Source organism: Coregonus clupeaformis, chromosome 10, assembly GCF_020615455.1.
Source record: "Coregonus clupeaformis isolate EN_2021a chromosome 10, ASM2061545v1, whole genome shotgun sequence".
Lineage (NCBI taxonomy): Eukaryota > Metazoa > Chordata > Actinopteri > Salmoniformes > Salmonidae > Coregonus > Coregonus clupeaformis.
Genome location: NC_059201.1, coordinates 35,751,067 through 35,765,234, shown reverse-complemented (window position 1 = coordinate 35,765,234; position 14,168 = coordinate 35,751,067). Strand labels below are relative to the sequence as shown.

Here is a 14,168-nt window from a genome sequence, read left to right as displayed (position 1 = left end):
ACATTTTTTCATACTGGCCCCCCGTGGGAAACGAACCCACAACCCTGGCGTTGCAAGCGCCATGCTCTACCAACTGAGCTACAACTTGATGGAGCTGGAGCAGTTTTGCCTTGAAGAATGGGCAAAAATCCCAGTGGCTAGATGTGCCAAGCTTATAGAGACATGCCCCAAGGGACTTGCAGCTGTAATTGCTGCAAAAGGTGTAAATAGTTATGCACGCTCAAGTTTTCTGTTTTTTTTGTCTTATTTCTGGTTTGTTTCACAATAAAACATATTTTGCATCTTCAAAGTGGTAGGCATGTTGTGTAAATCAAATGATACAAACCCCCCCAAAAAATCAATTGTAATTCCAGGTTGTAAGGCAACAAAATAGGAAAAATACCAATGGGGGTGAATACTTTCGCAAGCCACTGTAGCTCCACACTAAAGGATATGGGGGAAATGCACATTTGGAATAATGTTTAAGACCGGTGGTTACAATGCACTCATAACTAAACTCGGTCAAATTATTATAATATCATCATAGTGCTAAAGATATAATAGCAGGAACAGTGAATGGAAATAAATGAATAAAGATAAAAAGAGAGATAGAAAATGTTGGTTATGTTTATGTTTTAATGTTTAGAGTCTTACTGGTTTGTAGCTAACAAAACATCTGGGTTTTTCATCACAGGCTGAGCACCTCCCCTTGGAAAAAGAACAAAATACACACACGCACCCAGAAAGAGAAAACATTCCTCTGTAAGATACTGTACTGTGCTGATACATTTCTATATGACATAGTTCACCACATCACATCACGACCCTCCTGTCTCCATCCATCAGTAAAGCTGACTGACTCTGACTCGCATCACATCACGACCCTCCTGTCTCCATCCATCAGTAAAGCTGACTGACTCTGACTCGCATCACATCACGACCCTCCTGTCTCCATCCATCAGTAAAGCTGACTGACTGACTCGCATCACACACACACACACACTTACTCTGACCCGTAGGACCACGTCTTGGCTGCATCGGTTCTTATGGACCTGTAAGACTTGGGGAACAGCCAGGACCACCCCGTGTCTCGTCTCACTGTGGCTCCCATCCAGCAGAACATCGTTGGCCAACGTCTGAAACACGTTCAGATAACAACCAAAATAAGTGCTGCAAAAATTCCTGTAACTTTCCCAAAATTCCCAGGTTTTCCTGAAATCCTGGTTGGAGGATTCCATATTTCCTGCTGATTCCCTCCTTATTATGGGAATCTTCCAACCGGGAATTTTTGAAAACCTGGAGCTCTGGTCAAAAGTAGTGCCCTATAACCTTTAGACGTCCCAGGGGAGAACGACTGCCCCATTTCATTTAATCCATGAATATTGCGTATAATTGATCTGTAAAATCGATCATTCGCGAGATGGTGCTGTAGAGCTAAATGAAACATAATTGAGCAAACAAACACTGAGTCGAGCGAGCAGAGGATGGGTCCCACGAGCACATAGGCCAGTCGAGAGCCCATAGTAAGTCAATAGAGCTAACTGGCTAGCTACTACTGTTAGCGAGCTACTACTGTTAGCGAGCTACTACTGTTAGCGAGCTACTACTGTTAGCGAGCTACTACTGTTAGCGAGCTACTACTGTTAGCGAGCTACTACTGTTAGCGAGCTACTACTGTTAGCTAGCCAGATAGCCACGAAGAATTGTTAGCTGGCTACCCACAAAGAATTGACACCTTGGATAACATTGGTTTTAGGTCATTTTTGCCTGTTATACTATCTGGTTAGCTACATTATTATGATTCACATATAGCTAGCTGTTAGTTATGAAGTAAAACGTTTGCTTTGTGTACATCTTGTTTCGTCTCTATTGCCATTGACCTGGCTAGAAGAAGGAAGGTTCAGTGAATGGGTTACTCCATAGTAAGTCAATAGGGCTAACTGGCTAGCTACTGTAGCTAGCCACAAAGATTTGTTAGCTAGCTACCCACGAAGAATTGACATCTACCTTGCGTAACATTAGCTTTAGGTCATTTTTGCCTGTTTAACTAGCTAGTACTCAAGAGAACGTCCTCTGGAGAATGCACTTGGAGCATGAGAGTGTGGAGCAGGGTAGTATGGGAAACACCCCAGGTGTTACAAAATATTAAATAAATAAAATCAACCAACCAATCAATCAAACCAATTAACTAATTTAAAAAAATATCAATCAAACAACTGCCAAATAGTGAATAGCGTACCTCATTGTTCTTGCCCAGGTGGAACATGATCTGGTAGGCCTTCCCCAGTAACGTGCTCTTCACCATCCCGTCCCGCAGATGATCCGGGAACAGCTGTTCCTGAAGAATGACGTGGTATTTAAATACCTCTTCACCCTGTTGACAAGGAACAACATAGTTATTATGCAACGAGGGCCTGATTCCGATTTAGGAAATTACACCTTTCTTAAGCACGCCTTTCCTGCGCACTTCTCAGTAGTTGGTATTCAGACTTACTTTATGAAGGTGTGTAACGGGCGTGCTTCCCTTGCGCGCTCTGAATAAATGTAATTCAACCGCTGAATATCCTCCCAGTTGCCGGCCAACAGATTTTCTCCTGGAGTTTTCATTCAATAGGGCTTTCAGTACATTTATCTTAAGCCATCCCTTTAAATACGGTGTACCTTTTAGTTATAATTTTGTCGACAGACTCACTAGAATATATTGAGAGAACGGGTTCAGAATATCAGTGAAAGAAAGCCATCTAAATATATGCATTTCAGTGAGATACCCAATGGGTAGTTTTCTCGTCAATCATCTTCAAAAAACGTATACTTAAAAACTGGAAATCAACCAATCCTCCATCGTTAACACAATGGAAAGGTCAAATGCTTTATTATCTAAATGTTGAAAGTGCTTAGGGGACGGAGAGAAACAAAATGGTGCAGTTTGAGGCAGTTTGGGGGAGAGTGGAGGGGGAGATGGGGGTGTTGAGGCCATATGGCAGAGAGTGATGTGGGCGCTAAAGATGGGGGTGTTGAGGCCATATGGCAGAGAGTGATGTGGGCGCTGGAGATGGGGGTGTTGAGGCCATATGGCAGAGAGTGACGCGGGCGCTGGAGATGGGGGTGTTGAGGCCATATGGCAGAGAGTGACGCGGGCGCTGGAGATGGGGGTGTTGAGGCCATATGGCAGAGAGTGACGCGGGCGCTAAAGATGGGGGTGTTGAGGCCATATGGCAGAGAGTGATGTGGGCGCTGGAGATGGGGGTGTTGAGGCCATATGGCAGAGAGTGACGGGGGCGCTGGAGATGGGGGTGTTGAGGCCATATGGCAGAGAGTGACGCGGGCGCTGGAGATGTTGGTGTGAGGGTCTGGGTCTGGGCACGGGTGATGTTGGTGTGAGGGTCTGGGCGCTGGAGATGTTGGCGTGAGCAGCTGGGTCTGGGCAGGGTGATGTTGGTGTGAGGGTCTGGGTCTGGGCATGGGTGATGTTGGTGTCTGGGTCTGGGCGCTGGAGATGTTGGCGTGAGCAGCTGGGTCTGGGCACGGGTGATGTTGGTGTGAGGGTCTGGGTCTGGGCATGGGTGATGTTGGTGTCTGGGTCTGGGCGCTGGAGATGTTGGCGTGAGCAGCTGGGTCTGGGCACGGGTGATGTTGGTGTGAGGGTCTGGGCACGGGTGATGTTGGTGTCTGGGTTTGGGTACGGGTGATGTTGGTGTTAGGGTCTGGGCATATTCGTCTCCGTTTCAGCACCAATTGGTAGATAAAAAGATACTCTGATCTTGTAGATTATTTAAGGTTAGGAAAGTAATTATGTATCATAAAAACTGGTTTGAAGAGACTTTATGCATAAAAATAAATAAAACGGTGGTTTGATTCATTCTGAAAATTGCCACATTCAGTTCTTCAACCCATGGTAATGTTGGAAGATTAGTGTACATAGAATTCTAATAGGGAGAACAGTGTAATTAAATGGAATGATAATGTAGGCTATACCAACTGAAGGAACTACAGTGGGGAGAACAAGTATTTGATACACTGCCGATTTTGCAGGTTTTCCTACTTACAAAGCATGTAGAGGTCTGTAATTTTTATCATAGGTACACTTCAACTGTGAGAGACGGAATCTAAAACAAAAATCCAGAAATCACATTGTATGATTTTTAAGTTATTAATTTGCATTTTATTGCATGACATAAGTATTTGATACATCAGAAAAGCAGAACTTAATATTTGGTACAGAAACCTTTGTTTGCAATTACAGAGATCATACGTTTCCTGTAGGTCTTGACCAGGTTTGCACACACTGCAGCAGGGATTTTGGCCCACTCCTCCATACAGACCTTCTCCAGATCCTTCAGGTTTCGGGGGCTGTCGCTGGGCAATACGGACTTTCAGCTCCCTCCAAAGATGTTCTATTGGGTTCAGGTCTGGAGACTGGCTAGGCCACTCCAGGACCTTGAGATGCTTTTACGGAGCCACTCCTTAGTTGCCCTGGCTGTGTGTTTCGGGTCGTTGTCATGCTGGAAGACCCAGCCACGACCCATCTTCAATGCTCTTACTGAGGGAAGGAGGTTGATGGCCAAGATCTCGCGATACATGGCCCCATCCATCCTCCCCTCAATACGGTGCAGTCGTCCTGTCCCCTTTGCAGAAAAGCATCCCCAAAGAATTATTTTTCCACCTCCATGCTTCACGGTTGGGATGGTGTTCTTGGGGTTGTACTCATCCTTCTTCTACCTCCAAACACGGCGAGTGGAGTTTAGACCAAAAGCTCTATTTTTGTCTCATCAGACCACATGACCTTCTCCCATTCCTCCTCTGGATAATCCAGATGGTCATTGGCAAACTTCAGATGGGCCTGGACATGCGCTGGCTTGAGCAGGGGGACCTTGCGTGCGCTGCAGGATTTTAATCCATGACGGCGTAGTGTGTTACTAATGGTTTTCTTTGGGACTGTGGTCCCAGCTCTCTTCAGGTCATTGACCAGGTCATTGACCAGGTCCTGCCGTGTAGTTCTGGGCGGATCCCTCACCTTCCTCATGATCATTGATGCCCCACGAGGTGAGATCTTGCATGGAGCCCCAGACCGAGGGTGATTGACCGTCATCTTGAACTTCTTCCATTTTCTAATAATTGCGCCAACAGTTGTTGCCTTCTCACCAACCTGCTTGCCTATTATCCTGTAGCCCATCCCAGCCTTGTGCAAGTCTACAATTTTATCCCTGATGTCCTTACACAGCTCTCTGGTCTTGGCCATTGTGGAGAGGTTGGAGTCTGTTTGATTTGAGTGTGTGGACAGGTGTCTTTTATACAGGTAACGAGTTCAAACAGGTGCAGTTAATACAGGTAATGAGTGGAGAACAGGAGGGCTTCTTAAAGAAAAACTAACAGGTCTGTGAGAGCCGGAATTCTTATTGGTTGGTAGGTGATCAAATACTTATGTCATGCAATAAAATGCAAATGAATTACTTAAAAATCATACAATGTGATTTTCTGGATGTTTGTTTTAGATTCTGCCTCTCACAGTTGAAGTGTACCTATGATAAAAATTACAGACCTCTACATGCTTTGTAAGTAGGAAAACCTGCACAATCGGCAGTGTATCAAATACTTGTTCTCCCCACTGTAACAGTGTAATTAAATGGAATGATAATGTAGGCTATACCAACTGAAGGAACTAACAGTAATTGGCAGTGTAATATATGTGGTCATTAGGCCTACTGACGGTCGATACTGATAGTCTTTCATATTTAACATGACAGAAATAGGAGACAGAGAAAGTCTGGTTATCCTATCATTAAGACATTAGATCATCCCTGCAAGTTAAAAGGCCTTACAGTTTAAATTCTGCATAATGGCACAGCATGTCATAAACTTCACGGTGGGAAAGTTGATATGTTGATATGCTTCAGTTTGCTGCCATATGACTGGTTTCACATTTTGTCTCCAGCGACTATAAGGTAAAATATATCTAAATATATCTAAAACAAATTGTCATTTATATTTACAATCCCCTTCTCCAAACGGATTACTCATTTACCCGGCTCTTATCAATAGCTCGTATCAAGTTGTAAATTATAGTACATGGAGAATGGTGTTATTTATATCGGTCGATATAAATCGGTTTATAAGTCGATGCTTTTCCCACTTGGAACAGGCAGGTTCACTAGACCTTATTCATGGTTTCCTATCGGATAAGGTGGTGGCATTACGAGGGAGTTAAGTCAAGGTCAGAATACAGCGTATCTGGAGACACACCTCCATTTGCACCACTGTATATATATTTTCTGTTGTATTTTTGACTTTATGTTTTTTTTTACCCCATATGTAACTCTGTGTTGTTGTTTTTATCGCACTGCTTTGCTTTATCTTGGCCAGGTCGCAGTTGTAAATGAGAACTTGTTCTCAACTGGCTTACCTGGTTAAATAAAGGTGAAATAAATAAAATAAAAAATGTATTAGATCTCCACCCATAGCTACCACTGTAGCCACACCTCCATTTATTAGATCTCCATCCCAAACGAATAGCTGGTGAATAAACGTGCTGTTATCATGCTTAAATTCAAGGTCAGAATACACATAAAAAAAGGGAAATACATTCCATTTCCGCGCGCTTAACTCGGGTCAGAATCGGGCACTGAATTAATAAAATAACCCACTGAAATACTGGATGAATGGCTGGGTTCCCAATCCCCATTCCCGTCTTCTAAACAGTAGGCATTTTAGCTACGTGAAGATACAACGTTTTATAGTATGTGTAATTTCGAAAATCGAGTATGCTTTAAAAGGCCAGGATATCATACTAATTTCGGCTTTTCATCTAGTAGAATTCGATGCACACTTTTGAGGAAGAGAATAGTATTTTTCTAATGTACCTGTGTTTGACCACAGCTGATATTCAGAAATGGTGACACGCTGTCCCAAAATGAATGAATGGCGGGAAACAACGCAATTCCACATTAGATGATTCATTCTCAGGATGGCTGTGCCGAGTATGTTGATATTTGTTGCTTACTGCATTCGTTTTTACTAAACATTACAATCTAAATAGTATGCAGTATGATTATTAGACAGTATGTCGTTTTAGTAAGTAGAAGGAAAGATAGATTTCAGACCAGTGATTTACTTCACCTCCAAACACGGATCACAATATTTTATTTATTTATTCCTTCATTCAGTTGTGTAGAGTTGGTCTGGCTCAGGTAATCTCTACCTACCAGTTGTGTAGAGTTGGTCTGGCTCAGGTAATCTCTACCTACCAGTTGTGTAGAGTTGGTCTGGCTCAGGTAATCTCTACCTACCAGTTGTGTAGAGTTGGTCTGGCTCAGGTAATCTCTACCTACCAGTTGTGTAGAGTTGGACTGGCTCAGGTAATCTCTACCTACCAGTTGTGTAGAGTTGGTCTGGCTCAGGTAATCTCTACCTACCAGTTGTGTAGAGTTGGACTGGCTCAGGTAATCTCTACCTACCAGTTGTGTAGAGTTGGACTGGCTCAGGTAATCTCTACCTACCAGTTGTGTAGAGTTGGTCTGGCTCAGGTAATCTCTACCTACCAGTTGTGTAGAGTTGGACTGGCTCAGGTAATCTCTACCTACCAGTTGTGTAGAGTTGGACTGGCTCAGGTAATCTCTACCTACCAGTTGTGTAGAGTTGGTCTGGCTCAGGTAATCTCTACCTACCAGTTGTGTAGAGTTGGTCTGGCTCAGGTAATCTCTACCTACCAGTTGTGTAGAGTTGGACTGGCTCAGGTAATCTCTACCTACCAGTTGTGTAGAGTTGGACTGGCTCAGGTAATCTCTACCTACCAGTTGTGTAGAGTTGGTCTGGCTCAGGTAATCTCTACCTACCAGTTGTGTAGAGTTGGACTGGCTCAGGTAATCTCTACCTACCAGTTGTGTAGAGTTGGACTGGCTCAGGTAATCTCTACCTACCAGTTGTGTAGAGTTGGTCTGGCTCAGGTAATCTCTACCTACCAGTTGTGTAGAGTTGGACTGGCTCAGGTAATCTCTACCTACCAGTTGTGTAGAGTTGGACTGGCTCAGGTAATCTCTACCTACCAGTTGTGTAGAGTTGGACTGGCTCAGGTAATCTCTACCTACCAGTTGTGTAGAGTTGGACTGGCTCAGGTAATCTCTACCTACCAGTTGTGTAGAGTTGGACTGGCTCAGGTAATCTCTACCTACCAGTTGTGTAGAGTTGGACTGGCTCAGGTAATCTCTACCTACCAGTTGTGTAGAATTGGACTGGCTCAGGTAATCTCTACCTACCAGTTGTGTAGAGTTGGACTGGCTCAGGTAATCTCTACCTACCAGTTGTGTAGAGTTGGACTGGCTCAGGTAATCTCTACCTACCAGTTGTGTAGAGTTGGACTGGCTCAGGTAATCTCTACCTACCAGTTGTGTAGAGTTGGTCTGGCTCAGGTAATCTCTACCTACCAGTTGTGTAGAGTTGGTCTGGCTCAGGTAATCTCTACCTACCAGTTGTGTAGAGTTGGACTGGCTCAGGTAATCTCTACCTACCAGTTGTGTAGAGTTGGTCTGGCTCAGGTAATCTCTACCTACCAGTTGTGTAGAGTTGGTCTGGCTCAGGTAATCTCTACCTACCAGTTGTGTAGAGTTGGACTGGCTCAGGTAATCTCTACCTACCAGTTGTGTAGAGTTGGACTGGCTCAGGTAATCTCTACCTACCAGTTGTGTAGAATTGGACTGGCTCAGGTAATCTCTACCTACCAGTTGTGTAGAGTTGGTCTGGCTCAGGTAATCTCTACCTACCAGTTGTGTAGAATTGGACTGGCTCAGGTAATCTCTACCTACCAGTTGTGTAGAGTTGGACTGGCTCAGGTAATCTCTACCTACCAGTTGTGTAGAGTTGGACTGGCTCAGGTAATCTCTACCTACCAGTTGTGTAGAGTTGGACTGGCTCAGGTAATCTCTACCTACCAGTTGTGTAGAGTTGGACTGGCTCAGGTAATCTCTACCTACCAGTTGTGTAGAGTTGGACTGGCTCAGGTAATCTCTACCTACCAGTTGTGTAGAGTTGGACTGGCTCAGGTAATCTCTACCTACCAGTTGTGTAGAATTGGACTGGCTCAGGTAATCTCTACCTACCAGTTGTGTAGAGTTGGTCTGGCTCAGGTAATCTCTACCTACCAGTTGTGTAGAATTGGACTGGCTCAGGTAATCTCTACCTACCAGTTGTGTAGAGTTGGACTGGCTCAGGTAATCTCTACCTACCAGTTGTGTAGAGTTGGACTGGCTCAGGTAATCTCTACCTACCAGTTGTGTAGAGTTGGACTGGCTCAGGTAATCTCTACCTACCAGTTGTGTAGAGTTGGACTGGCTCAGGTAATCTCTACCTACCAGTTGTGTAGAGTTGGACTGGCTCAGGTAATCTCTACCTACCAGTTGTGTAGAGTTGGACTGGCTCAGGTAATCTCTACCTACCAGTTGTGTAGAATTGGACTGGCTCAGGTAATCTCTACCTACCAGTTGTGTAGAGTTGGTCTGGCTCAGGTAATCTCTACCTACCAGTTGTGTAGAATTGGACTGGCTCAGGTAATCTCTACCTACCAGTTGTGTAGAGTTGGACTGGCTCAGGTAATCTCTACCTACCAGTTGTGTAGAGTTGGACTGGCTCAGGTAATCTCTACCTACCAGTTGTGTAGAATTGGACTGGCTCAGGTAATCTCTACCTACCAGTTGTGTAGAGTTGGTCTGGCTCAGGTAATCTCTACCTACCAGTTGTGTAGAGTTGGTCTGGCTCAGGTAATCTCTACCTACCAGTTGTGTAGAGTTGGACTGGCTCAGGTAATCTCTACCTACCAGTTGTGTAGAGTTGGACTGGCTCAGGTAATCTCTACCTACCAGTTGTGTAGAGTTGGACTGGCTCAGGTAATCTCTACCTACCAGTTGTGTAGAATTGGACTGGCTCAGGTAATCTCTACCTACCAGTTGTGTAGAGTTGGTCTGGCTCAGGTAATCTCTACCTACCAGTTGTGTAGAGTTGGACTGGCTCAGGTAATCTCTACCTACCAGTTGTGTAGAGTTGGTCTGGCTCAAGTAATCTCGGACGGCGTCGTCGTGTGGAAGTAGGATCGTATAATCATAGACACCAATCTCATCTGTCAGGTTGTAGAGCTGGAGGGAGATTACGGGAAAAACAGAAAACAAAGTCAATATTATCTCTGATCGAGCTGATAACAGACACATACTGGTATGTTAAATACAGTCAAATACTTGAACACTGCTCTATTCCATTGGTTCCATTGTAACAGATAAATCAAAACACACGTCACGTATATGAAAGGACTGGAGGGAGGCAGGTTGGACTTAATGTGGAGGAAACGTGAATATTTTTTACCTTGGTCCTGGCATGTTACAGCACAGCACAACTGTCCTGTCCAGGGGGGTGTACCTGTCTACAACCTAACAAAACTAACGTACCAGTGCTGCCTGTGTAAAGAGGCTGGAGGTAGGGGTGTTGTTGAGGAACTGCATCAGGCCTTGGGGTTCTGGTGGGATATCTGACAAGGGGGGGAACAGAACCTGAAAACACAAAACCATCAACACAGGATTCATTTAACTCTAACAACCCTTGCTTGTGTAAAAGCTTTTGGAATATTTAATTAAAACAAATTTGTGTAAAGTTGATTATATCGTTAGCGTTTTGGCATTTGTCGCGCATCAGTATGAAAAAATGTATGCACTCGCTAACTGTAAGTGGCTCTGGATAAGAGCGTCTGCTAAATGACCAAAACGTAAGGTAAAAACGTATATCCACAGACCAAAGCAGTGACCTGTTACACGTTACCGTGTTAATGATGTGGATGTATCCGTTGATAGAAGGGATGTTGGGGGTGAGGATGGTCGCATTCTCTATCCTAACTTCCTGAAACATAAGAAGAACGCACAGTCAGATCATCTTGAGACATGGCTGTAGACGCTATGGCAACAACAACAACAACAACAACATCTTCAACTTACCCCATCAACAGTTTTGACCTCCCATGTAGTAGGTAAGTGTAGAGTGGGTAACCGCTGGTTGACCTGCTTGTCCAGGTCTTCTACGGAGAATATTCCCTGGAGGAAGTGGGCTCTGGGGAGGAAGAGGGAGAGGAGGAGCCCTGGTTAAATAAATATTAAAGGCAATTTCCCGATTGAGCCGACATATGTAGCGTTTTATCGTGAACGTGATCTCCACGAATGCGGGAATATTGCCTTTTAAAAGCAGCATTGTCTACAACCCGTGATTGGATTGAATCCTGGCCATAGGCTCCGTTTCCCTCAGGTACAGAGCTAGGATCATCTTACCGTGACCCAATCCAAACCGTAACCAGTGAGGGAAAAAAGTATTTGATCCCCTGCTGATTTTGTACGTTTACCCACTGACAAAGAAATGATCAGTCTATAATTTTAATGGTAGGTTTCTTTGAACAGTGAGAGACAGAATAACAACAAAAAAAATCCACAAAAACACATGTCAAAAATGTTATAAATTGATTTGCATTTTAATGAGGGAAATAAGTATTTGACCCCCTCTGCAAAACATGACTTAGTACTTGGTGGCAAAACCCTTGTTGGCAATCACAGAGGTCAGACGTTTCTTGTAGTTGGCCACCAGGTTTGCACACACCTCAGGAGGGATTTGTTCCACTCCTCTTTGCAGATCTTCTCCAAGTCATTAAGGTTTCGAGGCTGACGTTTGGCAACTCGAACCTTCAGCTCCCTCCACAGATTTTCTATGGGATTAAGGTCTGGAGACTGGCTAGGCCACTCCAGGACCTTAATGTGCTTCTTCTTGAGCCACTCCTTTTTTGCCTTGGCCTTGTGTTTTGGGTCATTGTCATGCTGGAATACCCATCCACAACCCATTTGCAATGCCCTGGCTGAGGGAAGAAGGTTCTCACCCAAGATTTGACGGTACATGGCCCCGTCCATCGTCCCTTTAATGCGGTGAAGTTGTCCTGTACCCTTAGCAGAAAAACACCCCCAAAGCATAATGTTTCCACCTCCATGTTTGACGGTGGGGGTGGTGTTCTTGGGGTCATAGGCAGCATTCCTCCTCCTCCAAACACGGCGAGTTGAGTTGATGCCAAAGAGCTCGATTTTGGTCTCATCTGACCACAACACTTTCACCCAGTTCTCCTCTGAATCATTCAGATGTTCATTGGTGATGTTCATCCTCCCGTGTAGTTCTGGGCTGATTCCTCACCGTTCTCATGATCATTGCAACTCCACGAGGTGAGATCTTGCATGGAGCCCCTGGCCGAGGGAGATTGACAGTACTTTTGTGTTTCTTCCATTTGTGAATAATCACACCAACTGTTGTCACCTTCTCACCAAGCTGCTTGGCGATGGTCTTGTAGCCCATTCCAGCCTTGTGTAGGTCTACAATCTTGTCCCTGACATCCTTGGAGAGCTCTTTGGTCTTGGCCATGGTGGAGAGTTTGGAATCTGATTGATTGATTGCTTCTGTGGACAGGTGTTCTTTTATACAGGTAACAAGCTGAGATTAGGAGCACTCCCTTTAAGAGTGTGCTCCTAATCTCAGCTCGTTACCTGTATAAAAGACACCTGGGAGCCAGAAATCTTTCTGATTGAGAGGGGGTCAAATACTTATTTCCCTCATTAAAATGCAAATCAATTTATAACATTTTTGACATGCGTTTTTCTGGATTTTTTGTTGTTATTCTGTCTCTCACTGTTCAAATAAACCTACCATTAAAATTATAGACTGATCATTTCTTTGTCGGTGGGCAAACGTACAAAATCAGCAGGGGATCAAATACTTTTTTCCCTCACTGTAAGTGGGGAAAATAACGCTTGAAAGTTGTAATAGTAGAATTCACAAGGTGCAATTTCTAAATTGGGTCGTGCCTCATCAATTCCTCTTGTCATGTCAGTCATTGTATTTCATTTAGAGAGCTATTATAACTTGTCAGAAATGTCCAGATCAACTACCTCATGTCAGCTAACGTTTTTTTAGTCCATAGATTTTGTAGTAATGTTCGAGTCACTCAAATATCACAGGAATACACATTAGACATGGCAAAATGTATAGAATTGCAAGAAAATTAGCTTTAAAACTGCTAAATTCTCTGTACTCCATGACACAATGTATAGAATTGCAGGAAATAAGCTTTAAACCTGAAACATGTTCTCTCTGCCAACAAGAGGGGAACCGTTTGTGTCATGAACAATGCTTGTACCCATAGAAAGAGACGTGGGGCGCAGGATGTTCCCGAATGCTGGAAGGGGGCCTGAATGAAAAAGTTTGGGAACCCCTGTCTTAGAGCAGATTAACCTGGGCCTCTCTTTTCTCCTCGTACATTCACTTCAGATCGACATTATCAGTCAATTACTTTAGAACAGTGATATTCAAAGTCGGGGTCGCGACAACTGCAGTGGGGTCGACAAAATACAGACACAAATGAAGTAACAACAACCCAGAGTACAGATGAGTGTTATTATTAGATTTATACACAGGCTTTTGAGAAAGACAATTTGAATGGTACCATTGTATTGAGTAAATGTATTTATTGGTTTCTTTTCATGATGAAAAGAGATGAAACTGTAATGATTTCAAGGTTATTTGTTGATGTAAAAATCAAAACTGTACAGACTTTAAGGTCGTGTCATTAGATTTGGGGTCGTGATACATTTTTGCGAAACAAAATAGGGTCCCCAGAAACTTGTGCAGAAAAAAATGTGGTCCACTCTGAAAAAGTTTGAATACCACTACTTTAGAAGGTAAGCTATGGTAAGGTATGGTAAGCTATGGTAAGGTATGGTATGGTATGGTATGGTATGGTATGGTATGGTATGGTAAGGTAAGGTAAGGTAAGGACAATTACTTTAGAAGGTACGGGAGCCTGTAGCGGTCAAACCAGAAGTCCTGCTCAGAGGTGGTTAGATTGCGGATCACGTCCCTGGAAGGCACCAGAGCTGTTATATTCCCACTAAGGTCAAACTCTGACGACCTCTAAGAGAGGGGAAAGAAACAGAAAGGATCAATCCCTGACCTTCAGAAAGAGCCTTCAGAAAAAGCCTTCAGAAAGAGCCTTCAGAAAGAGCCTTCAGAAAGAGCCTTCAGAAAAAGCCTTCAGAAAGAGCCTTCAGAAAGAGCCTTCAGAAAGAGCCTTCAGAAAGAGCCTTCAGAAAAAGCCTTCAGAAAGAGCCTTCAGAAAGAGCCTTCAGAAAGAGCCTTCA

The 14,168-nt window shown here is 44.0% G+C and overlaps 1 protein-coding gene across 3 annotated transcripts in view; it reads right to left on the bottom strand.

The window, feature by feature from the left end:
- Positions 1–14,168, bottom strand: part of stab1 (stabilin 1) — a 155,297-nt gene that overhangs the window by 86,179 nt on the left and 54,950 nt on the right. For all 3 annotated transcript variants that reach the window (XM_041871388.2, XM_045222981.1, XM_045222980.1), the window contains 8 exons: positions 13,814–13,941; positions 10,944–11,055; positions 10,771–10,848; positions 10,404–10,505; positions 9,993–10,097; positions 2,219–2,353; positions 987–1,115; positions 634–687 (listed from right to left, as the gene is read on the bottom strand). In XM_041871388.2, coding sequence (XP_041727322.2) covers positions 634–687; positions 987–1,115; positions 2,219–2,353; positions 9,993–10,097; positions 10,404–10,505; positions 10,771–10,848; positions 10,944–11,055; positions 13,814–13,941 — 843 coding nt within the window. The remainder of the gene's footprint in view (positions 1–633; positions 688–986; positions 1,116–2,218; positions 2,354–9,992; positions 10,098–10,403; positions 10,506–10,770; positions 10,849–10,943; positions 11,056–13,813; positions 13,942–14,168) is intronic.